This window comes from Castanea sativa, chromosome 5 (assembly GCF_040712315.1).
Source record: "Castanea sativa cultivar Marrone di Chiusa Pesio chromosome 5, ASM4071231v1".
Taxonomy (NCBI): Eukaryota; Viridiplantae; Streptophyta; class Magnoliopsida; order Fagales; family Fagaceae; genus Castanea; species Castanea sativa.
Genome location: NC_134017.1, coordinates 57,332,353 through 57,357,892, shown reverse-complemented (window position 1 = coordinate 57,357,892; position 25,540 = coordinate 57,332,353). Strand labels below are relative to the sequence as shown.

Genomic DNA, 25,540 nt, shown 5'->3' with positions numbered 1-25,540 from the left:
GCTTCCTTGGCCCATTTCTTTCTCCTTGGGCATCCTCGATCTATTCCTTTTCCTCGAGCATCCTTGGCCCATTCTAATTCCACATTCCCGTGGGCTTTTGCTAACTCTTTTTAGGCTTTCTTAGCCCAAATTTCCGCATCCTTTTCTTTTGGGGGTTTATGGGCTTGCCATTAGCCCCTTACTTGCTTAATTCATTTACTTTGGGCCTCTTTGGCCCATTCTTGCTTACTTTCCATTTCTCATAGTGCCCATGAGTTTATTACTTCTTTCTCTAGGCTTTTTTAGGCCCACTTGCTTCCTTTGAGGCCCATTTATTATTTTCTAGGCCTATGACCCATTATTCCTTCCATTTGGACATAATGGCTTTTTTCCTCTAATTTACTAACTTTTTTCTACCCATATTGTTGGGCTTCTTCTTGCTATTGAGCTTTTCTACCAAAATGACCATCAACATTTAGCCCCCTGAGCATATGATGTGCTCATGGGGTTCATATGTGAATAAAAGACTTTTCTTCTCTCTATCTTTCCTTCTTCTTTTTCTTTTTCTTTTTCTTTGCGGGATTTTTCGAACAGTAGGCCCCTCCTTATTATCTTTTCCTTCTTGCTATGAATAATGTTGTCTCTTCGAATTTCCCAGTTTAGCAGTTATTCTGAAACACAGCTTTCGCTTTATTAAATCATGCCTTATCCGATGGGTGACCCATCGCATCCTTTTGTGTAAGCGTTATTGACGTCGATACTTAAAGAAATTCCCTTCATATTTCTGACACAAAACACTTTCTCCCTTTCCCTTTCTTCACCACATCTTCTCCCTTAAACACTCTCACCCATCTACTCCAATCAAACATTCCATCATGACACCGGTGAAAGGCCAAGGTTCTTCCGCCGTAAGGGAAAGAGATTGCCTCTAATGACCCTGCCACGCGAAACGTCGGCGAAGAGGCTCCTCACTCCAAATCAAACCGTTCCGATGAAGAAAAAGTATGGCGCAATCCCGATAATGAATGCGCTCCCCTTATAGACCTGTGGTACGACACCCACACCCATTTCCCAAAATTTCTTACACGCCACCGTCATCGGGCCGTGTGTGGCTTGCCTTTTTCTGCCGCAATACAGAGACTTCTTGGGCTCCTTTGGTTTCTTCAATCCCCGATCTCGTTATCCACCAAGGTCTTGCACTCCTCATGCCCATTTTCTTCAAGTTTGGGTTGGGTACTGCTTTGGGTTGGAAGAAATGGGTGGACACCGAATTGTCCAATAAGGGTTTTATGGAGGCGCTACAGTGAGCAGGTGTGATAAAGGCCATTGTTTCATTGCGTTGCTTGTCCAACTACAAGGACTTGTTCAACCTTTGTCATTTGGTCCGCCGGTGGTGCACTGCGACCCACACCTTCTTTCTTTCCTGCAGTGAGATCACCGTGACCTTGGAGGATGTGGCAAACCAGCTGCTTTTGCCTATTCTTGGTGATGTTGACCTCGGTGGAGCTTTCTCCGAAGGAAGAGGCCATGGAGGCCGAGTTGAGGAAAGGGATGAGTGGCAACGCAAAATTATCACATTGGGTTGGGTCCTTCTCCGACGCTTCCATTACTGCTCGTCGTGCAGCCTTCGTCCTGATTTGGCTTTGTAAGTTCATCTTTCGTTCTCACCCTCACTATGACGTTAAACCTTTGTATTTTTGGTTAGCCATTAAGATATATGCTGGGGTGAATCTGCAATTGGCACCAATGTTTCTAGGTCATTTATATGTTCATTTAGATATCCTGTGGAGTAATGAGGAGCAGGTGGGTTCCTACCATATAGTTACCTCTTCTGTCTATAGTACCATTTTACAGCATTTGTTGTATAAGCGTTGTGGTAGAAACTTGGCAAAGTGTAGGCCTATTCACTTTGCCAATGAGAGATACCAATCGTGCCTGAGAGTTATTAGTAATTTCAGTGGTCGGTTTGCATCCGATTTTCCATTAGCTTTCTGTTGGGTTGGGTTGAAGCCAATTGGACATCCTGCCATTGAGTTTTTTGATAAGGGAGTTGGGTTTTGTTGGAAAGCATATAGGAGTTTAGGTACAGGTTTTACATGTGCTGATTCTATCATGAGTCCTTTTGTTGATACTGCTGGGACCACTACCCATTGACTAGTTTTGATGAGAGGGGTATCACTTACTTGGCAGCCACTAATGCTGGTTGGTTGTCTTATCTGGCTAATAAAGGAGTCCGGTTTGTACATTATTTTGCTGATAAGATGAAGAGGTAGTTTGGGCTGGATCAGGATATTCCTGATGACGTTTCTACCATTATGGAGTCTCCTACCTCTGTTCGGTCATTCCTACGATACACTGCCTTTGAGTTTTGGAGTAGGCGTTTCACTGCAGTCACCATTACAAGCTCACAAAAGAAGGGTATTTTTACTGTCACTATGCACGGGTATTGGTAGGCCGTGATGACTTCTTTTAAGAAAGAGTTATTGGGTGGTTATGGGTTTTCTCTTACTCCTCCTAATGGCCTTCATGCAGTCATTTCTCCTAACCCTCAATTGCTCCTTCCCACCAAGTCTGTGGTGGCATATACTAGAAAGCAGAGTCGGTCTGCTATATTTGAGTGGGTTAAGGAGGAGAGGGGATGGTTTTGATATGTTGGTGATTACCCATGGGTTAGGAAAAGAGAGTGAAGGTGACAAACCTCCCTATGCCAGTGAAAAAGAGTTCTGCGCCTGGGTCCGCCAAGCCTAAGTCTGCCAAGAAGGGTGATGTCTCCTCCTAGACTTGTTTAGACATTTTATCTTTTGAGGGTGACCTTCCTCTTATAGGTAACATAGTCTTGGAGGGTTCTCTTCCTCCTTCTGCTTGTACCCATTCCAGCAAGCGCCCTACTGCAGGCAAGTCTAGACCCACTACCCTGCGGCCTTCCGCTGATGCTCCTTCTTCTAGCAGGACTCGAGGCAGCAAGAGGAAGACATCTCCTCCTCCTTCGTCTACCACCACCGAGAGAAGAGTATGTTATCTCTAATTTTACTTCTCTTTTATGTTTTTTTCTTGTAGGGCTTTCTTATGGCTAACCCTATATACTTGTTGCCTTATTTTCTTCCTTTTGTCTTGTCTTTTCTTTTGTAGTCCAAGCATAAGGAGGACACATCTGCCACTTGCCTATATTACTTGAGGATCTCGAGGTGGAGGTATGTCTTTCTCTCTTCCTTTATTGCATGTGTCTCACATTGCCATGTGTCATCATCTTGTGTCATGTTTCTCTCTCTCCTCTAATCATATATATATATATGTGTGTGTGTGTGTGTGTGTGTGTGTGTGTGTGTGTGTGCTTTTGCATCACCACATATCATGTGTTCCCCTTTCCCTTATTTTCTTTTATGTCTCGTGTTCTTCAGGCCGAGCCTGAGCCTATAGCTATCTATCATCCCACAACATAAGAGATTTCTATTGCCATGGGCACACCCATGGAGGGCTTTTTTTATGGGGCCGATGTGGTGGTTGAGACCATGGCTTCTGCTACTCCTGTTGTTGCACAAGAAGCTCCTGTTGAGACTCATATCCTTTCCATCGAGCCAGTGCATGTAGATGAGGGTGCCTTTACTAAAAGGTTTAGCGAGCTTGCCCTTATTCCTACCGAGACTTTCACTCCCCAAAAGGGAGTTACTCCTCTGATTGCTCCCCAGCTTGAGATTGAGTCTCCTGCTACACCTCTTGTCATCTTGACGAGCGATCCTTTCGCGGCTTTGTCTTAGGCCGTGAAGGATGGCCCCTCTCTAGTGATTACTCCTTCATCCATCCCTAGCTTTGCCACTCGTGGGCCTGATGTAGACTTGCCTTCTGATGAGGGAACTGAGGAGGTTCTTGAGAATTCAGATGATGAGCCTTCCATGAAGAAGAGGATCTCTGATTCTGATGAGGAGGAGGGTGGTGAGCATAAGGTCCAGACTATGGGTACATATCTCTCATATTTGTTAAGTTCCTTCATCTTTGCCATCTCCTTCCTTTTTCTTTTTATATGTATCTGCATGACTTTCTAATGCAATCTCTATTTATTCCGACATATTCATTCTTCTGATTCACAGAGATTCCCGAGGAGTCTGAGATTGCAGAAGACATAGCGATGCCTACAGTCCCTTTCCTGCTGCACCTGTAGCACCCATTTCTACCGTATCTTCAACATCAGTTTCTGTCATATCTACAGTACCAGTTTCTGTCATATCTACAGTACCAGTTTCTGCTGCTCCTACAGTGCTAGTTTCTACCATACCTACAATACCAATTTCTACTGCTCCCATAGCCCACATTCCCGCGGGTCTTGGTATGTTTTCTTTCCTCCATCCTCTTCCTTGTCTTCATTATAAATTCGTTCTCTTCACTTTATGGATTCCTTATTCTGAGCTTCAAGTCTTCTTCAAGGTGGGCAGCAGTTTTGCCACGATTCCAGTTCTTGTGAGCGAGGCTGCGGCCTTCTTCACTCGATTTGATCAGCCCGAGGTTAATGATCTTGATCCTGCAGACTCCTGGGGTGCTGGACCTCTGTACATTGACTTCCATGGCTTCAGAGTTCTTGGGGAGTGTGCTTCTCACTTGGAGGCAGTATATAGGAGCCGTGAAGACTTTATGCTAGGATTCCTTCTTGGCCGCTCTACAAGGGAGCACTTCCTGAAATTGTTGGGGAGTGTGATGAATGATATTGAGCACAACTTCATCAATATTGTTTCTGCCGAGACATAGCCACTTGAAGGAAAGGAAAGAAAACATGGAGTTAATTAAACAAAAAGGAAAACTACATGATTTTCTTTTAAGCATAGTATCGTTTTAGCCACTTGCCATAGATAAGATCCATTAGATCTTTGCCATCCATCTGGGCTAAACGATAATACCCACTTGCTTGTGCTTTTCTTATCACAATGAGTCCCTCCCATTTCGGTGAGAACTTAGATAGTCCTGCCATACCTCACCTATGGCAAACTTTGGTGAATTTTTGTAAGCCCAAGGGGCGTCTGGCAGGTGTGTTTCCCATCCTCCTGTTTATTCTTAGCTCATCTTGCTGATAATCTTTATGAAGGTCTTGTTTGTCACCTCTACCTGTTCATTCCCTTAGGGGTAATAGGGCGATGACCTATAGTGCTTGATCTAGTAGAACTCTAGCATCTTTCTTACATAGATGTTGACAAAGGGCGTGCCATTGTAGTTGATAATCCTATGGGATACTCCAAACTTGACAATTATGTTCTCCTTGGTGAAGTTTGCCACTGCTCCACCTGTGGCTTTATAGAGCAGTATTGCCTCCACCCACTTGGTAAAATACTTCGTAGCCACTAGGATCCATATGTACCTACGTGATGGTGAATTAACCAGACCCACTAAATCAAGCCCTTAAGTGTGGAAGGGCTATGGGGTGACTATGTTGTGTAAGTTCTGTGGGTGAGTGTGAATCAGGTTGGCTTGTACTTGCAACTGTGGCATTTTTTCACAAATTGTGTCGTGTTCCTCTTCATGGTAGGCCAATAATAACCCATTTATAGCAGGTATCTGTACAACTTTTTCTTCCTTTAGTGCTCCTCACACTCTCCTACATGTACTTCTCTTATCATCTCACTCACTTCCTCAGGACACGGACATCATAGTGGGTCTCCGTCGTAACCTTTTTTGAAAAGAACTCTGTCATGCAAAAAGTAACATGTTGCCAACCTCTTGAGCTTGTATCTTTCACTGTGCTTTTGTGGCAGAATATCTTCTGTCAGGTACTACACAAATAGGCTCCTCCAATCTTCACTGACGAATACAACATAGCTTTCCTCTTTGTCTTCCATAAGCTAACAAGCCTCGCATTGGGTTTGGACTTGGTATGCATCCTGACCCATGCTTGGTCTGCATCCTGACCCATGCTTGGTCTACATCCTTACCCATGCCTAGCATTCTGTGATATGATTCTCCTTTTACCAAGGCATAGTCTTTTAACACCTTCAATTCTGCCATCTCTCATTCTCTCATCAAAGCTTCTTTTATAGGAATCCTCCAATCTTCTACACATTATTCCTCTCGGAACCTTTCTTTCAGCATCTCAACAATGGACTCCTTTTGTTTGCTGACTTTTATCTTGGTGCTGCTTCCTTCAAACGTTATTTGAGATCCTAACGCGGCCAATGCGTCTGCATACCAATTTTCATTCCTTAAAGAGTCCTCTATCTCAAACGTCAAAAACTTTTCCTCCATCTTCTGGGCCATCGTTCTGTACAGGGCCAAGCTGGGTTCCTTCAAAGAGAAGCTCCCCTTGGTCTAGTAGACTACTAGGTTTGAATCACCCATCACTTTTAAATGCTTGACCCCATTTCTAGGGTTGTGGCTAGCCTAGTGAGATAAGCCTCATATTTTACGGTATTATTTGAGCAGGGGAATTCCAATTTGAATGAGAGTGCTACAGCTTTGTCCTCTCTATGATACAAAACTATTCCCACACCTCTGGATTGAGCGGTTAAGGATCCATCAAACTTCATTACCTAATACTCTCTGACTTCTTCTGTCATGGCTACCTCCCCTGGAACCTCATCATCCAGCAGGAATTCCTCTTTTCCTGGGAATTTTGCCAACAAGTCTGATAAAACTTGGCTCTTCACTGCTTTGGGCGTTCTCGCCCTCAAATCATACTGTGACAATTGTAGCAGCCATAAGGATATCCTTCCAAAAAGAATCGGTTGCCTCTTCACTGCTTTAATTGCATGAGACTTAGTCATCAACCATACCTCGTAGGCCAGGAAGTAATGGTGTAGCCTCTGTGAAGCATATACTATTGCCAGGAATGCTCTTTTTACTCTTGGGTAGCGAGTCTCCGAGTCTTTTAAGGCATGGCTGATGTAGTAGACTAGTTGTTCCATGCCACTTCCATCCTCTTAGGCAATCAATGCACCTATGGCATACGAGTTGGCGGCTAAGTAAAGCAGTAGTGGCTTTTTATGGATTGGGGCTTGTACTGTAGGAAGCTTCATTGTGATCTGCTACAACTTCTTAAAGGCTGCCTGCTATACTTCCCCCCACCCAAAGCTTTGCCCCTTCTTGAGTAATCTGACGAAGGCCGAAGTGATTGATACTAAACCAGGGATAAATCTCTGAATGTATGAGACTTTCCCCAAGAAACTCTTTAACTCTTTCATCGTGGTAGGCGGCTTCATGGTTGCTATGGTCGTGGCCTTGACTGGGTCTACATTTATTCCTCTGCTATGAACCAAGAAACCCAAAAATTTCCCAGAAGATACTCCGAATGCACATTTGAGGGGATTCATTCTTAATTTGAAAGCCCTACACCTTTCAAAACTTTCCTTAATACTTGGCCATGATCTTATTGCCTTTTTGATTTCACAACTTTGTCATCCACATAGTCTTCCAACTCATGGTGCATCATGTCATGGAATATGGCTGTCATGGTACGTTGGTAAGTTGCACATTCGTTTTTCAACCCTAAAGGTATCACAGTATAGTAAAAATTGCCTATGGGTGTTCTAAAAGTAGTTTTCTCCGCATCCTTTGGCACTTTTCTGATCTGATTATACTCACTGAACCCGTCCTTGAATGAAAACATGGCGTTTCCTGCTGCAAAGTCTATCAACAAGTCCATGTTTGGCAGTGGGAATTCATCTTTTGGGCAAGCTCTATTGAGATTTTTGAAATCTACATTACACTTTATCTGCCCATTCTTTTTCTTTCTAGGCACAATGTTGGACAACCAACATGGATGCTGAATGGGCTTGATGAAACTTCCAGCCAGCAATTTTTGCATTTTTTTAATTATTTGCTCCTCGATTTCAGTGTAAAACACTCTGGTAGGCTGAGCCACTGGTTTGGCCTCAAGGTCCACATTCAACGTGTGCACCACCAGCCCAAGATCCAATTCAGGCATTTTGCTATAATCCCATGCGAAAACATCTTTAAATTATTTTGACAATAATATCAATTTTGATTTCTCTTTCTCAGATAGTTTTGAACTAATTGAGATGGGTCTTGATTCCTGTGGATTAGTTCCCAGGTCAATTTCTTCCAATCTTTCTTCTACTGTAACTTGTACATCCTTTTTTGTTGTAACTCCCTCCTTTTCCTCCGTATCTCTTTCTTCCTCCGAACTTTCTTGCACCATACAGCACACCAAACTTTTATGCTGCCATTCTTGCCTAGGGTCCGCTTACACATCACATGTGGGCCTCACGCACTTTCTTAATTTTTAAACGATCTTGCCATCAGGACCTCGGACCCTAACACATTGCAATATGTTGTCTGACTCCAAAGTGGACGCTTCTTTCCTTTTCTTCTTTTGCGACAACAATTTCCTCAAATCTAGATCTGGGTCATCTTGGATGTCTTCCCACTTAGGCACAAAGGTACCTTGTGGTTTTGATACAGAGCTCTCTCTAGCTGGTGCCCATTTGTCGTAGAACATAGTTTCCACTAGATGAGCCTCTGCCTATTCGAATGGCAACGGGTTTGCCGATATTTGTATCATTCTGTCATTTAACCTTCCTTTCACGCACTGATGATAAGTGGATGGGACTAGTCGGTGCTTATGCAACCATAGTCTCCCCAATAGAAAGTGGTATAAGACCTCTATTTTCACCACATGGAAGCGGGCCAAAGAGGCTATTGGTCCCATCTTCAACCACAGCTAAATGTGGCCTGCGGTGAATTCACCTCTTCCCCCAAATCCTGTTACTTCCATCATGCATCCTTGAGTCTTTCTTTCTAAAATTCCTACTGCTTACAAGGTGCTCAGTGGGATAAGATTCACAGAGGCACCCATATCTATCAAAGCTCTCTTGATGAGGATTTAATTTATAGATGCTGCTAAGTAAAAGGGCCTCCTATGATCCGAGCACCCTATCTCCATATCTTCGTCATTGAAAGTGATTTCACTTGCCTCCTACTAGAAGGCTCTGTCATCCGTGACTTCTGCTGTTAAACATTCTATTTCTGCCCTTGAGGTAATGCTTACTAGGGCTTCTGTAGCTATTTTTCGTTCATTTACCGTGAGACACAACTAGTCAAGTAAGTTCTTGAACTTGGAACTTTTCTAAAATGTGGTAATTGCTGCAGCAGGCAGGGCTAGACTTTCTTCGTCGTCCTCCCCTAAATCCACGCAAATGACAACCGCTGCTACACCTTTTCCTTTATGGTTTGGAAGTGGGTTTCTTTGAACTTCTAACTGGGACAGCTCTAGAGTCCCTTCCTTGATTCTTCGGTGCACTAGTCTACGGAACGCCCAACATTTTGTGGTAGGATGTTGTACATAATTATGCAAACGGCAGAAGCGTGGGTCGCCCCGCTCTTCTTCTGTGGGCTCTCTGGAAACTTGATTAGGCTTAAAGACTCTGTCTGCTATCCATTTATCTAGGAGCACACCAGCTCTTTCGGGGTACATGGTAGTGGTGGAGGGGTATTATACTCGCTTTTGTCAACTTTCCTCTTCCTTTCGTCGGTGGATATTGCCATAGCCTGTGGAGTGTTCCTTTTTTCGGAACTTGGCTTTCCTGATTGAGCAGTCCCCGGCTTTTTGTAACAATTGCGAGAACTGGGAAATTCTAAATTCTCCAAGACAGCTCTGTCCTCCCTAATATGTTTGCCATACACATTTCTACAAATGTCTTTTCTTCACAATGATCATAGCAATCAAGTGCTATATCTCTGAACATTTTAATTTATTCCATCAAATCTTCACCACTTCTTTGCTTAGTTGCTTACAAAGTTGCAAATGTTATTGTTTCTTCTCCTTGGAAGTACTTAGAACAAAATACATCCACCATGTCATCCCATATTAGGATTGACCCTGGTTTCAGACCGATCTACCAGGTGTACACACAGTCACATAACAATTTGGAAAATTCCCGAAGACATAGGTCTTTGTCTGCTGCGTAAGGGCCAAGTGTATCAATGAACTTGCTCACATGCTTGACGACGCTTCCTTTTCTGCCATTTTGTATTGTGTAAAAACTTGTGGTTCATACCTCTCGGGGCATGGCTTGCTGAGTTTTCTCAGTGGGTAAGGAGGCCTCCTTGTGTAAAACCTTTCTACAGACACTTTGGCCCTCTCCTGCTCCAGGAGAGTTGCTACTTCTACCATAGTGATGAAATGTTGTTCTGCGTTTTGTGAAGCACCTCCGACTGGTGTCTCCTCTTTGTCTGCCATATGCTCTAAGTCATGCTAGCTTCCTTTTTCCTTCATCTTGTCTGCCTTCAGTTGGCGGATTTCTTCCATCATCAGCTGCTACGACTATTGTAGTGATTGCAACATTTTGACAAAAGCATTTGCATTTTTCTTGGGGACCCTCTGTTGTTGCTGAGGTTCAACCCCCGCTCCATTGGCACCATCCGCCTAGTTGGGCTGGTGCTAGTAGGGTGTTGTTGGTCTTGACTCTGCCTGCAAGGGCATAGTACTCATGTTTTGCTTAGGGAGTATAGCTTGCAAAGGCTTCTATCTACTTTCCCTGTCTTTTTCCCAACTCCCCAGCAGAGTCATCAATTTGAATGTGGTGGGCCTTTTTGAGATTTGTGGGCTAGGCTACCTCCTACCACACTAAGGCCCAAAGGTTTTGAATCGGAGAGTTAGGACCGGTCTAATTGTTACTCACCTCAAACTAGTTTGTGCACAAACTAAGGCCCCTTTGTTGAAAAAAAAAACTTTGATCACATGCCTGTGGCATATGAAATTGTTACAAAAAGTGTTACGACAAACAAATATAATATAACAATAGCAAAGGAGACGCGCTTACCGCTAGCCAAAATAAACTAAGGATACTCAATTAAGATAAAGGAAAGAACAACACAACAACAGCAAACGCAATGTAAAAAGTCAAAATGCAAAGAGAAAAGAGAAATAATGTTGATGCTTAAACAGTAAAATCAAAGAAGAAATGGTTAGTCTACCGTACTTAGTTGCATTACGGAACTAAAACCAAAGAGGGAACCACTTCCTCAGTGTGGATAACCTCGCAAAAGAGTCCTGCTGTAGAAATTACCTACTTTGAGAGAATGGGCCTAAATGGGTTATGCCCTAAAAAAAATCCTTAATCCTTAACAAAGGGTAGGCTTTTAGAGGGAGAGAAGGGATTAACCTATTAGTGCATGCTTGCTATCTAACTCTTGCCTACTCTCTCTGTTTTTCTCTCTAGCCTTCTTTTCCTCAGGTTTTGCTACTTTGTTTTCTACTATCTTCTTTTCCTTTTTACTTCTGTGTTCTTGTTATTGTTGTTATATTGCTATGATTGTGACAATCGTGTTGATGATGTCTACTTTACACAGCGGAGGCTCCTTATATACTGTCTGTCGTGACTAGTTTTTACTGTTTTATCCTTTAACCACTTTTGTCTAAGTGTGGGTGTACTTCCAGACCACTTACTAGTTTGTCAGCTGCCCGGCCACCACTACTTACCTGTGCTGGCCGTGCCACACCCCATTACCAGACAAAGAATTCTACTTTGTTTACTTGTTCACTGTGGCATTCCTATCCGCAAAAAGGTGGGCATTCCCTCTCTCACTATCCCTTATGGCATGCACCTAGTGGTTCTAGCTCATCCTCCCTCTTTTGGGTAGTATGTCATCCCAGCTATACATTTCCCCCAAAAGAGTTTGAGCAGGAACCTTAGAATAGGCTTCCCCCTTCTCCCCACCGCCAGACCATACCCTCTCTTACCCTTGACCCATGGCCCACCACTCTTGTATTGGCTGGGTACAAGTTGGTGGTTCCTGAGCCTTGTAAGTACTCTACTCCATGTGTATCCAAAACTTGTCTGCTACTCATGTGTTTGCCATGGCCTAGATGCTCGCCTGTGTGTTCTGCCGCTCATTCTTGACTTCTTGTGGCATGAACTGATTTGTAAGCCCTCATTCTTTATGGCTTGCTTCCTACAAGGGCTGAGCCTTGCTTGATTGTGGGTTTTTCTCTTCTTAACCCACTACTTGTTTCTGTCGTGAATTTGCTAGCATTCCTGACATGCCATTCTATTATTCCTGTCGTGGTGTTATTTAATCTGTGCTTGTTGGACCTCTTTTAGGCTTGTTGTATGCTTTTCTTTTATTTAATTACAGTGACCCCGTATTGTCATTGGGTCTGCATTCATGCTATTTCAAGCCCTCTTGACCCAATTCTATTGCTTACGGGCTTCCTTGTCCCATTTGTTTCTCCTTGGGCATCCTCGGCCTATTCCTTTTCCTTGAGCATCCTTAGCCCATGGGAATGCATTCTAATTTTGCATTCCCATGGGCTTTTGCTAACTCTTTTTGGGCTTTCTCGGCCCAAATTTTCGCATCATTTTCTTTTGGGGGTTTATGGGCTTGCCATTACCCCTTACTTGCTTAATTCATTTACTTCAGGCCTCTTCGGCCTATTACTACTTACTTTCCATTTTTCATATTGCCCATGGGTTTATTATTTCTTCCTCTGGGCTCTTTTAGACCCACTTGCTTCCTTTGAGGCTCATTTATTATTTTCTAGGCCTATGACTCATTATTTCTGCCATTTGAAAATAATGGCTTTTTTTCCTCTAATTTACTAACTCTTTTCTACCCATATTGTTGGGCTTCTTCCTGCTATTAGGTTTTTCTGCCAAAATGACAATCAACAGGGAAGACTTTGACACATAGGACAAATGATAGGGACACTTTACCATTTTTTTAATTGTATCCGTTTATCTGCTCGTGCATGTCACTGCATGTGCATATAGGATTCTAAACTAGTTAAAGTTAAAGAGAAGGGCATCAAATCCTGATCAAAAGCACCAAAAAGAGTAAAACTGCCTCTTAGCCGGCCTTAAGACTTTTCGCTAAAATCATGCTCTTCTTAATGTGAAAATCGGCTATTTAGCCCTTTTCCTTGAAAAGTTTAGCCAAAAAGTCCCTCCTGTGAAATATTTAGGATAGTAGCCTTGTTTTTGAGCTTGATCATAGTAAAATTGAGTTTTCCTTGCATTTTGATTTCTTAAAAAACAAGTTCCATGTTTTCTTTTTGTTTGTTGAAAGAACTCAATGTTTGTAAAATCAAGTTGTACATGTATTTAAGTAGAACTCAATATCAATAAAACCGAGTTCTTTGTATTTTTTTTTTTTTTAAGAAGAACGTGATAATAATGAAATTGAGTTCCAAAGCAGGCTTACCAGCCCAAATTTTCAAAAGAAGGTTTTCTGTCTAAAATTTTCAAAAAAGATGGCTAAATGGCAGATTTTCCCCTTTTTAATGCCTTGTAAAATGAAAGTTCAATTTTGCTGAATATTCAATTATTCAAAAATAAAAGAAGAAATTGATTTCCCCCTATAAAATGGAAGTTCAATTTTACTAAATTTTCAAAAATTGATTTCCACCTTCTTAGAGTACTGGCATTAGGTGTGCTAAATGCTAAATTTTTAGCATTTAACAGACCAAACACAAAAGTCCTTACTTCATGAGATGTGCCAAATGCCAAAAGAAATGGCATGAGGCTACAGTGATGTTCTATAAATGGCTGGGTATGATCAAAATGCTATAAATTTTTTAATAATTCTTTCTTTCTCCTCATGTCATAGCTCCTTTATCATCAGACATCTTTCTTCTCTCCCTCATGCCACTATTCACTTTCAAAAAAGCTGATTTGTAATTTTTTTTTTTTTATTCAATGGAGTGTTTTTAAAATTATTCTAATGTGTCTAAAATCTTAAAATAGAACATGTAATGTAGAGTGTATAGTAAATTGATGTGGTAAAATAAAAAAGGTAGGTTTTAGTATGCCAAAATCGCATTTAGCATAGCACATTTGATGCTAGTGCTCTTAGTCTAAGTTTTTTAAATAAATTCTGCTATTATTTTTTTTTTTAAAAAAATCAGTCAAAATTAATTAAATTGAATAAATTAATGGATTTTGATTAATCTATATATGTTATTTAAATCCTTAAAATTAATATGCCATCACGTGGAACAATATAACACAATTAATGAAATCCTTAAAATCAATCCGATTTACAACACAATTAACCCAATGGAACAACAAAAGTAATCATAAGAAGTAAGTACTACAATTAACACAATCTCAAATCTTAATAGGATTTTTTGAACAATTTTTTCTTTTTTATTTAAAAGAAATTAATAAAGAGAGAAAAGAAAATTGTTACCAAACAAAGAAAACAAGCTGCATTGGAAGGCAATACGAGACCAGACCCGACCCAATCTCACTCTGCCAGAAATTGGAGACCATTGTTGAGAAAGCAAAGGAAGACAAAGCGAAGAACTCAGGACATGCAAATGAAGAGCTCATCTTCCCCAAAAAAATAAAATGATAGTAGCGTGAAGGAAGAAAAAAAAGGGGGGAAGGAGAGAAGTGAGAAAAAATAGAAGTGAAAGAAGGTGAATTTAAATGCTGGGTTTTGAGGTAGAGTGGTAGAGGGAAGGGATATCAAAATTCTTGGTGATGGTGTGACTTGTCTGTTTAGCCTTACTTTCTATTTTTTGAAAAACATACTTTTTTATAGCCCAATGTAGTGCTCTATATATTTTGATAAGTGTTTAACTTACGTTCTTATAATTGAATATATAATTGAATGTGGCAGCTGGCCTTTCACTGTTTCATCATGATTCCTAATATTAGTTAGTTTTGGATTGATTCTTAAAATAGAAAAAATTCTTTTGAACTTTTCTCTTCTTCTTCTCTTCTTCTTCTTTTTCCTTTAGAAAAAAAAAAAAAAAAAATTCCTTTTCGACTTTCCTAAGCATATAATTTTAGGTAAACTAGCTGTTCATAATTAACTTTATATAACTAGATATGTATTAAGTTGTAACTTGTAAGTACACTAGTCTATGATTATTTTGAGATGTGGTATAATGTTAATTTATTTTATATAATTTAATTGTAGATAATTTGTTTTCCCTCAAATTTAAAAAATTACTAAAATTAATTTCTATCTCTTTATTTTTACAAATATATAACTTTATCATTTTTGGTGTTTATGATTGATATTATACTTTTTGAAGTGATCCATATTCTTCTAAATATTGTTATTATGCATTATATTTTCCTAATTTCTTTTGGTACAACTAAAATTTTTAAGTTTCAAATTTATTATTAAAATTTCTTATTCTCTTAAGGAGATTATAATGATAATAAAATCTTATCACACAATTATAATTGATATTACTCAAATAACTGATAGGCATATTCAAATACATAGCCATATAGATTGTGTTTTGATATAAACTCAAATTCTTACTTCTAAAGAATCTAAACTAACTAAGGATTAACTCAAACAAATATCAAACCATAACTATAGTGTGAGAGGACTAGTGATGGGGAACTCAAAGCAATTGACACCAAAATGTATCAATCCAAAGTAAATTTATTCAATAAACATAAATATTTATCAACCTAAAGTAGAGTCACAAGCATAATTATCAGAATCGTACCAAAGGTTGACATGGCTGAAAATTTGGTTCACTGGTCCATTGGTTCAACCAGTGGTTCATTGGTTGAATTGTCGGTTTATTAATTAATTTAATAATATACTTTATAATTATAAAAGTAACTAAAATAAAATAAAAACACTCCATTTCAGTAAATTAATAAATTATAACAATAAAATTTATAATAAAAAAAATTGTAACAATAAAAAAATTACATCATATGAAATAAATTTAGAGAATATAAAAAATAAACACATCATTCACATAAATCATCCAATTAATAACCAAGTTATATAGTCCAAAAGTCTTGAAACAACATATCTCATAGAAATTCAAAATAAATTTTTAGCTTAATCATTAAGCCATAGTGCATAACAAATTATTTAAATCTCCAAATACAATTGATGACTTCAAAGTTTAGTGATTTCAGTAGTTTAATTTTTTTTTTCATAACTATACACGGTATTTTTTTTCTTTTATCCATGAGTTAAAAAGGTTATTGATAATGGGTCATTTTATATCCATTATTTTACGCCAAACCATTCTAGATAATGCTTTGATTTACTAATTTCACGGTTTAACTAGCGGTTTGGTATGGATTTGATAACTTTTGTCGCAAGAGAGAGAGCGAGAGAGAGAGAGAGATAACATAATCACCTTTTTTAAGAGAGAATATGAAAAGGTATAGCAAACTATGTAATAGAATAACATTATATAACATATTTATAATAAAATAGAATCACATCTAATAATCAAAGAAATATATATATATATATATATATATATATATATATATATATATATATATATCTTGAGATGGGTTCAAGTTACACCTAGTGTAACTCTTTAAGAGTTATACTTTTTTTATACCGTAAATTTCTAATAGATCCAACGGTTGAAAAAGCAACATCAAATGATTTTTGCTTTCTACCTTATTTACCTGAATAATAACATTTTTTCTCTATCCTCATTTATTACTTTCCATAGATCTCATTTGGTGTTATTTAATGATGTCCCTTTCTTCTTACAATTGCTGGATATATTTTGGTTGGGGTTTTCAGTTTTCCTAATCTCTTAATTCACATACTCTCTTTAAAAAGAATAACTGATAGAAAACTTTATAGATATAAAATGATCATATAAATTAGTGTATCTAAAAATCATAACAACTCACCAAGACCATGCATGCGTTGCTAGATGTGTCAGCCACAAATACAAAACAAAGCCTCATACAAAACATAACTCAAACTCATACTAACATTTCTGCTCAAAACCGATTAACTAAGTCTCATAAATGGGAAAAATAGAAATCTCACAATCAAAGAGTAAAAAACCTCAAAGCTTTGGTCAAGCTTCTTAATTCTGTAAGTTCTTTTTTTTTTTTAATTCGTAAAAAAAAAAATCATTTTTGTTTTTATCTTTTCTTCCTCTACCCAAATCACATTGAGAGAAAAAAGAAGAAGAGAATTTCGTTTTATATTGGGCAAGAAAGAGAGAGAAATTAGGATAGAATTAATTTGTAATAAATAAGGAAGAGAAACATAAAAGATGTTGTATTAATTAGGTTGGTTGAGGTGGCTTATATGCTTTTTTAACCGTTAGATTTCCTACAAATCTACGGTGTAAAAAAGGTTTAACATTTACAAAGTTACACCTGGTGTAACTCTAAAGAGTTACACCTTTTTTAAACCGGTGAATTTAAGTAGATCCAACGGTTTAAAAAAGACTCACATTATTACAAATATTCTTATTAGTATCTCATTAATTGCCCTATTTATTACATTCTAAACCTATCTCTAAACCCAAGAACGTTTGACGTCTGACTCTCTCTCTACGTTTCTCTCTCTCTCTCTCTCTCTCTCTCTCTCTCTCTCTCTCTCTCTCTCTCTCTCCCCCCCCCCCCTCCACCATTGCTACAATCCCATTAATGAGTTTGAACCCTTTTTTGAGAGTTTGGGTCTCCGTGCATCTAAGCTCTAAGTGCTTCTCCCACAACACTTGATGTTTTTGAGTGATGATCATGTTATGCTTGACAACTTTCATGTTTTATGTGGTTATGGAATCTTGTGTAGTAAGATAGGTAAAATGTACAAGGAAGATAAAGAGATATTTGGAAATGGTTATGGGATATTGGCTTTAAAACTTCAAGCTTATGAAAATTTTGGTTTGAGCAAATCCACGGTTATTAAGCTCATTAGTTGTTGCCCCTCACTTTTGATTGGTGGTGTTAACTGTGAATTTGTCAAGGTTCTTGAAAGATTGAAGGAATTGAGGTTTGAAAATGATTGGATTGGAGGATGTTTATCTGGTAAAAGTAGCTACAATTGGAACAGAATGCTTAATATTGTGGATTTTCTAGATAAACTGGGCTATACCCAGGAGTAGATGCACCATTTGTTTAACACAAATCCTGCAACACTATTTGAAGGTTCTGGGAAGAAGGTGTATATATTGTTTGGTCGATTACTCAAATTGGGTCTCAAGTTGAATGAGATCTATTCCCTATTTATACAAAATCCCAACATTTTGTTAGTTAAGTGTATAAAAAATCTTTTATGTTTCTCTGTCAACCTGTGGAGGTAAAGCAATGGTGGAGGAGACAAAGAGAGAGAAACAGAGAGAGAGAGAGAGAGAGAGAGAGAGTCAGACGTCAAACGTTTTTGGGTTTAGAGATAGGTTTAGAATATAATAAATGAGGGCAATTAATGAGATCCTAATAAGAATATTTGTAATAATGTGAGTCTTTTTTTACCTGTTGGATTTACTTAAATTCAACGGTTTAAAAAAGGTGTAACGCTTTAGAGTTACACTAGAATAACAACTTTAAAACACAAAACAAATTAGATCAACTTAACATAGAGATGCAAAATTGAATTAAAAATCCATCAAAAGAAAAAATATACACACACACAAAGATCACCTTTTTTGTGTGAGAAGAGTTCAAAATACAATTATTAACCAAAAATAGAGATATATAAGAGAATTATAAATCCACTAAAAGGGAAGAGAGAGAGAGAGAGAGAGTATCATATTCTAGTGTGAGAATAATATGGATAAAGGATTTTTTCTTTAAGAAGAAATATAGATAATATATTGAATGCGAGAAGAGTCAAAATAAAAGGAAGAGAAATGGATGGAAGAAGAGTAACAGTAGGGTAGAGAGGAATGGGGAGATAAAAGGGTAAAGAGAGGGGGAAATGTTGGAGGAAGTGAGAAATTAATAAAGAGATAAAGAGTAAAAAACAATAGAGTAAGTGTTGAAAATTGGTGGATGATGTGGCACAATGAGAGAGTAGCAATATTAAATGTTGCGCTTCAGACTTTGAGCAAGCACGATAGAGAGAAGGGATCTCAAAATTCATGATGATGACGTGACTTGTCTATTTAACCTTACTTTCTATATTTTGGAGTTTCAAAAGTTTCGATGGGTGGTGGTTTAGCTCTTTTTTGGAAAAAGGATGTGGTGGTGGACATTGAATCCTCCTCTTTAAATCATATTGATGTTTTAATAAATAAAGGGAAGGATGATGAGTGGCGATTTATAGGATTTTATGGTGCTCCAAAGACTCAAAGTAGGGTGGAATCGTGGGACTTGATACGAAATTTACACACCCGGTTCTCGGTTCCATGGCTTTGTGCAGATGCTTTCAATGAGATTACCAAGACTTCAGAAAAGATGGGTGGGAGATTACATCCCTATTGGCAGATGCAAAACTTTTGTCAAGCATTGGATGAGTGCGGGTTGATGGATTTGGGTTTTTACTTAGTTCAAGAAGTGTGCAAATGATGTTACCGTGTGGGAAAGATTGGAGTGTTTAGACCACAAACCACTTCTAATTTATCCGAATGGGGTACTAGTGAAAGTGAATAAGCCTTGGCGCTTTGAGCAAATTTGGCTTGAGGATGATGGATGTCATGACACGGTGGCAGTGGCTTGGAGTGAGGGTGGTGGGGATATGCCAATGGCTAAGGTTGTTAAGAAGGTGGAGAGGTGCCAAGAAAAATTAAAAAAGTGGAGCAAATTTTGTTTTAGCAATGTCACTTGGGAAATATCGAAAAAGAAGAAGCAGATGGTGAAAGAAGAAGAAGCGGCAATTAATGGAGGTGATGGGGCTGCCTTGGTGAAATTGAAACAGGAACTAGTAGGTTTATTGGTGAAGGAAGAAAAATTGTGGCATCAACGATCTAAGACTCATTGGATGAAAGTGGGTGATAAAAATTCTAAATACTTCCATAATAGAGCCTCTCAACGATATAGGAGGAATCAAATTTTAGGGTTGAGAAATTCAAGGGGTGTTTGTGTATGGGTGATGATAATGTTGCAGGTTTGTTGGAAGATTTCTACAAGGAGCTTTTTACAACCTCAAACCAGTGCAACATGGAGGAAGTAACTCAACACACACGAGTTCGGTGGTAACTGAGGAGATGAATAGGGAGTTGGTGAGAGAGTTTTCACATGCTGAGGTTGATATGGCTTTAAATCATATGGCACCCTTGAAAGCTCCAAGTCTGGAAGGGATGCCGCCCCTATTCTACCAGCATTATTGGCAAAGCATTAGAGAGGAGGTATCTGAAGCAGTTTTGGATTGTCTGAATACCGGAAAAATACCACCAGGTTTGAACCAAACATTCCTTACTCTTATTCCAAAAGTGAAGAGTCCTGAAAAAGTTTGTGATTTTCGACCTATAGCACTTTGTAATATTTTATACAAATTAATATCTAAAGTGCTTGAAAATAGGTTAAAAAAAATCTTGCCATTAATTATTTTTTAGTCTCAAAGTGCTTTTCAGGCAGATAAAGCTATCTCAGATTATATATTAGTGGCTTTTGAAACTTTACATCATATGCAAACCAAAAAATCTGGAAAAAATGGTTATATGACAATGAAATTAGATATAAGTAAAGCATATGATAGGGTTGAGTGAGATTTTTTGATAAAAATTATGGAGAGGATGGGGTTTCATTCTAATGGGTTGGCTGGATTTATGAATGTGTGAGTACAGTTTCTTTTTCTATTATGGTGAATGGGGAGCCTAAGGGACATATTGTACCATCTAGAGGGTTAAGACAGGGGGACCCTTTATCTCCTTACCTTTTCCTTTTATGTTTTGAGGGGCTTAATGGGTTGATAAATCATGCGGTACATGAAGGAAAAATTTAGGGATACTCTCTTTGTAGAAATGGTCCAAAAATATCTCACTTGTTTTTTGCAGATGATAGCTTATTATTTTGTAGAGTGAGTTTGGGGGATGTCACAACTATTTAGAATATTTTGGAGGTCTATGAAACTGCATCTGACCAACAAATAAATAAGGAGAAAACTATACTCTTCTTTGGCAAGTTTGTTAGTGACATGGTAAAAATTTCCGTTAAAGAGCTCCTTAGGGTGCCGGAGATAAAAAAGTATGAAAAATATTTGGGCCTTCCAACAATTTTTGGGAAAAATAGGAGAGCAAGCTTGAATTATATCAAAGATTGGGTTTGGAGTAAATTGCAAGGGTGGAAGGAAAAACTCCTATCTCAAGCCGGGAAAGAAGTGTTGTTAAAAGCAGTGGTTCAAGCTATACCTACCTTCGCAATGGGATGTTTCAAACTTTTGGTGGGCCTATGTAGGGACATTGATATGCTAATCCGGAAATTTTGGTGGAGACAAAGAGGAGAACGAAGGAAGATTCATTGGAAAAATTGGGAGACACTTTGTAAACCAAAGAAGGAAGATGGGTTGGGTTTCAAGGAGTTAGCAAAGTTCAATGATGCTATGTTGGCAAAACAGGTATGGAGACTTATCCATGATAAAAACTCCTTATTTTATCGTGTGTTCAAGTCAAAATACTTTCCAAATGGCACCATTTTTTATGCAAAACAGTCGTCGGGATTGTATGCTTGGAAAAGCATCTTGAAGTCAAGGAAAGTAATCTCTATGGGTGCAAAATGGAGAGTTGGGGATGGGCTGTCCATAAGCGTATTCAAGGATAATTGGATACTTGATGCCTCGGGTGGGAGAGTGATAGATTCTGTATTGGGAGTGGATGAAAATTTGAAGGTGGCTGACTTGATTGATGTTAATCTGGGCTGTTGGAAAAATCAAGTAATTGAGGCATACTCTATGCCGTTTGATGCCAAAAGGATTGAGGCAATTCCTCTTGGTGAAATCCCACAACCTAATCTACTGTAATGGGCTCTAGAAAGGAGTGGAATCTACTCGGTAAAATCTTAGTACCGAGCTTTATGTGAAGAAGCAAGGCGTGGGGAAGCTTCTAGTTCAAATTCAGGACCGTTGGCTGGGTTTTGGTCGAGTATATGGAAGTTGGAGGTGCCGAGGAAGGTAAAACATTTGTTTTTGGAGAGCTTGTACAAATAGCTTGCCAACAAAACTCAATTTGGTGAAGCGGAGAGTGATAAGTGATCCAATCTGTCACCTGTGTGGTCGAGCTGATGAAGACATGCACCATGCTTTATGGGGATGTGAAGCTTGTTGAGGACTCTTTTTTCATCCCACGTGGCACTACTTCATTAGCAACCCATGCCACATCAAAATATTATTGATTTTTTGGGTAAATCTCTTTAAAGCCCAAAATAAATTTACATCTCATGGATTGAGCTCACATGGCCCATAAAATCCTTACTTCAAGAAGCGGATTCATGGTCCACATTTCCTCTTCATCAATTGGGATCATAACCCCACGACATCATTAACATCAACACATAGATCGGGCTTAAGCAATGAATCAAAGTTCACGACCCATATTACCTCTCTTACACTCATGGCAAGCGGCTTCTTCAACAAGAGCCCATAGAATGACAACAAAACCAGAGGTACGTCATCTCATTTTCGGCTTATGATCCAAGCTCATAAGTCTCTTTGGGAAAATTTTGGGGAGTTGTGGTTTGGAGGGCCAAGAGATATGTTCAGTAAAGCTCCAGCGGTTTAAAGTTGATAAAAGAAACATGTTGATTGGCATGTCTTCTCCAACTCCCTAAACTCTGATGAGTCCGTGTGTAGCGGGTAACATATGGTAAGCATCTCTTATCACATAGCACTTTAGATGATAAAATTTCCCATTTATCTTTTCTTAAAACATAATATTCATCATGTGACACATACTCATTATCTCCAGCTTTCTAACTGCTAGGAAAATAACTGTTCATTCAATCCCCAGCTGTTGCTATACAAACTTAGAAAATTCATTATTTTATCTTATTACTGCTTTCAGCTAAAATCCAACTCAAACACATAGCCTAATCTGATTGGCTATCTTTTATCTCCAACTATATGCAAAATATTCATGATATCTCCCATACCCAACTACTAACTGCCACAATCTGACCATATATTTCTCTACCAGCTGCCAGAGCAGAGCATTAAATACTCTTTTTGCTCACTAAGATTATGTCACAGCACAATGAGACCTCAACTAAATCTCTAAAGCTTCATTAAATTTCAACCAATCCTTCTCTTAATTGCTAGAAATGTGTTGTAGTAGAACCTTGCACCAAAAACACAAACACCCAAAAAAGGAAACATTTCCAGCAGAACCCCAGTAATGTATTCAGCACTTGACACCTGGCTGGAAGTGATATCATCAGCCATTTAATGCTGAAATCCCAGCTGCCAGCTGCTATACCCAAAATAGAAAGATTCCCTTGAAAGAGATCTTACCATTTTCAGCCAAATCCATAAAGTAAATGTTAAATGTCCTCTTCAACAGTCTAAAACCACCCAATTGATCTCATTTGCTTTTGCCCAAAGTAATAGCTGTCTTATGACAGTTGTGACAGCTGTCTCATGATAGCTGTCACAACTTTTCTTGACAGCTGGGACAGCCTTTTCAGAACAGCTGTGACAACTGATCCAGCAGCCTGAGTATTACTATTTTTTTCACATTTGGCTAAAACCAAAACCAACTAAACTAACCATCTTTTTCTTGCCAAAATACCTTCCTTTTCTGCTGCTCTTTCCCCTGCAACTCTTACCCAAAACAACAAGAATACCTTAAAGCCAAACATACCATTTTTGCCCAAATCTTAAGATGAATTTTCTGAAAATTCATTGCTATTTGGGATAGATTTTGGCTGAGATTCTTTGCTAAAATACCCCCTTAAACTCAGCTAAATAGGACCCCTCATTAACACCTCAAGGGGAGACAAAGGGAGAGGAACTCTTTCACAAACCTCTCTATTCTCTCTCCCTAAGCTCTTAATGAAGTTCTGAGTTTTTAGTTTCAAAATCAAGAACTAAACTCTTTAGCCCTTAGCTCATAAATGCCTTCATAAGACCTCATCCATCCTCGAGCAGAAAATCTCAGCAATACATACCAGCAGAAAAGCCCAGCAGTAAATTCCAGCAACATTGCTAAATACACTGCAACACTATTACCCCTCATATACTCATTCTCTCACTCTCTATATTCAGAAAATACACCTATCTTACTGCTCCCATCTCCAAATACTTAAACACATCTCCATACTCTTCTCTTACAAAATCTTTACTCATGGAAAGCAATCTCTACAACTTCTCCAACGGTTATAATCTCATATTTTTACTATCTTTAACCACCATATCTCTCATACTTCCATATATCATATATATTGCAAATACTACATCCCAAAAAACACTCATATCTCTAAACATTTCTTTCTCCACTTCTCCTACACAATCTCATACACATTTACTACACCATTACATATAACACACTACACTCTTCTAAACTCCATTCTCATACTCTCTTATTCTGAAGCTCTACTGTTTTGCTACTCATAAACACATATCAATACTCTTCTCTATCTCTCTTATAAAAGCCCTTCTCATGAAAGGCATGAATTTCTATTACTAAAGCCCTTTTCCTAGGCATTAAGATCTCATACTAAAGCCCTTCTCATAGAAGACACAAATCCATCTTATATAAAGCCCTTCTCTTAGAAGGCACAAATACTCCATACAAAAGCCCTTCTCTTAGAAGGCACAAATACTCATACAAAAGCCCTTCTCATGGAAGGCAACACTATTCATAATTTCACAACAACTAAAAAAGCATTGTCAAGGGGAAAACTCACTTAAGTGCATGATAAGAGGGGTAAGCTTAACCAGCCCCTACAAATAGTTGGGCATACTCTCTCTCCCTCCAGTTGCACCCATTTTTCCCCTCTTAATCTTGAAGTTATCATGGCAAACTGTCTCTCTACCGTTGGAGTCATTCTGCTGGAATCTTATCAGCTCATTGATGCTACACAACTGGGCTACAAATCATATGAAGATAAGTGACTTTGCTTCCTTATCTTTAAATTTACATTATTGAGTACATGATTACTTCACATTTAAATATATATTACTTTATTTCAACTATTATTACAACTATTAACCAAGACTTAAACTTATTTAAATGCATGATAAGAGGGGCAAGCTTAACTAGCCTCTACCGCTGGCATTCTGCTGGAATCCTATCAGCTCACTGATGCTACACAGCTGGGCTACAAATCATACGAAGATAAGTGATTTTGTTTCCATATCTTTAAATTTACATCATTGAGTACATGATTACTTTACTTCTAAATAAATACTACTTTATTTCAATTGCGAATCAAACATATTATATCAAACACATATTACATATTTATTCGACCATTATCATGATTCTTAGACTTTGGCTTTAATGGTTTGGTAGGCTTAAAAGTACACTGGTAGCCGTTGGACCACATGGCCCAATGTTGAGTTCCGGGACGCAACTCCCTAAACGAACCCGATTCTAGTAAGGTCACCCCTCCAAAGGACCACATGTGGTCGAGCAATCGACAAAGGCCCCCGAATAAAGCTTTACAGCAGGTATGGGATAGGGACTTTAATTGGGCACATCATTTCGAAGCAGCCCATGGATCATTCCAGGATTTGGTAGCAAAGGTTCTGTCAAAACCAAGAGTGCGTGAAGTCTTTGCAACAACAACGTCGTTTATCTGGGCACATAGAAACAAGTCGAGACTAAAAGAAAAAAGGGTTCCACTTAGCGGCATTAGAGACGCGGTTTGCAACTTCTTGCAACTGTTTCGCTCCTGTTGTGATCAATCAGGCAACAAGAGAGTGGTGAGACAACGCAGATGGACACCTCCAAATTCAAGTGAATACAAAATAAACTTTGATGGTGCTATGTTTAACGAATGCA

General features: G+C 38.7%; 1 protein-coding gene across 1 annotated transcript; it reads left to right on the top strand.

Moving 5' to 3' along the window:
* Window positions 1-18,809: 18,809 nt before the first annotated feature.
* Window positions 18,810-21,561, top strand: LOC142635467 (uncharacterized). Its single transcript, XM_075809615.1, has 6 exons — window positions 18,810-19,140; window positions 19,244-19,556; window positions 19,711-20,053; window positions 20,177-20,307; window positions 21,000-21,159; window positions 21,253-21,561. The coding sequence occupies exons 1-6, from the start codon at window positions 18,810-18,812 to the stop codon at window positions 21,559-21,561; spliced, it is 1,587 nt and encodes a 528-aa protein (XP_075665730.1).
* The last annotated feature ends 3,979 nt before the right edge of the window (window positions 21,562-25,540 follow it).

Excerpts from the sequence above, each read along its gene's own strand:
- LOC142635467 (XM_075809615.1), top strand. The coding sequence starts at position 18,810 with ATGGGTGGTGGTTTAGCTCTTTTTTGGAAAAAGGATGTGGTGGTGGAC. Across the intron at positions 20,054-20,176 it reads AAGTGAAGAGTCCTGAAAAA|GCAGATAAAGCTATCTCAGA; the intron begins GTTTGTGATTTT and ends AGTGCTTTTCAG. Across the intron at positions 20,308-20,999 it reads AAAGCATATGATAGGGTTGA|GGACATTGATATGCTAATCC; the intron begins GTGAGATTTTTT and ends GGGCCTATGTAG.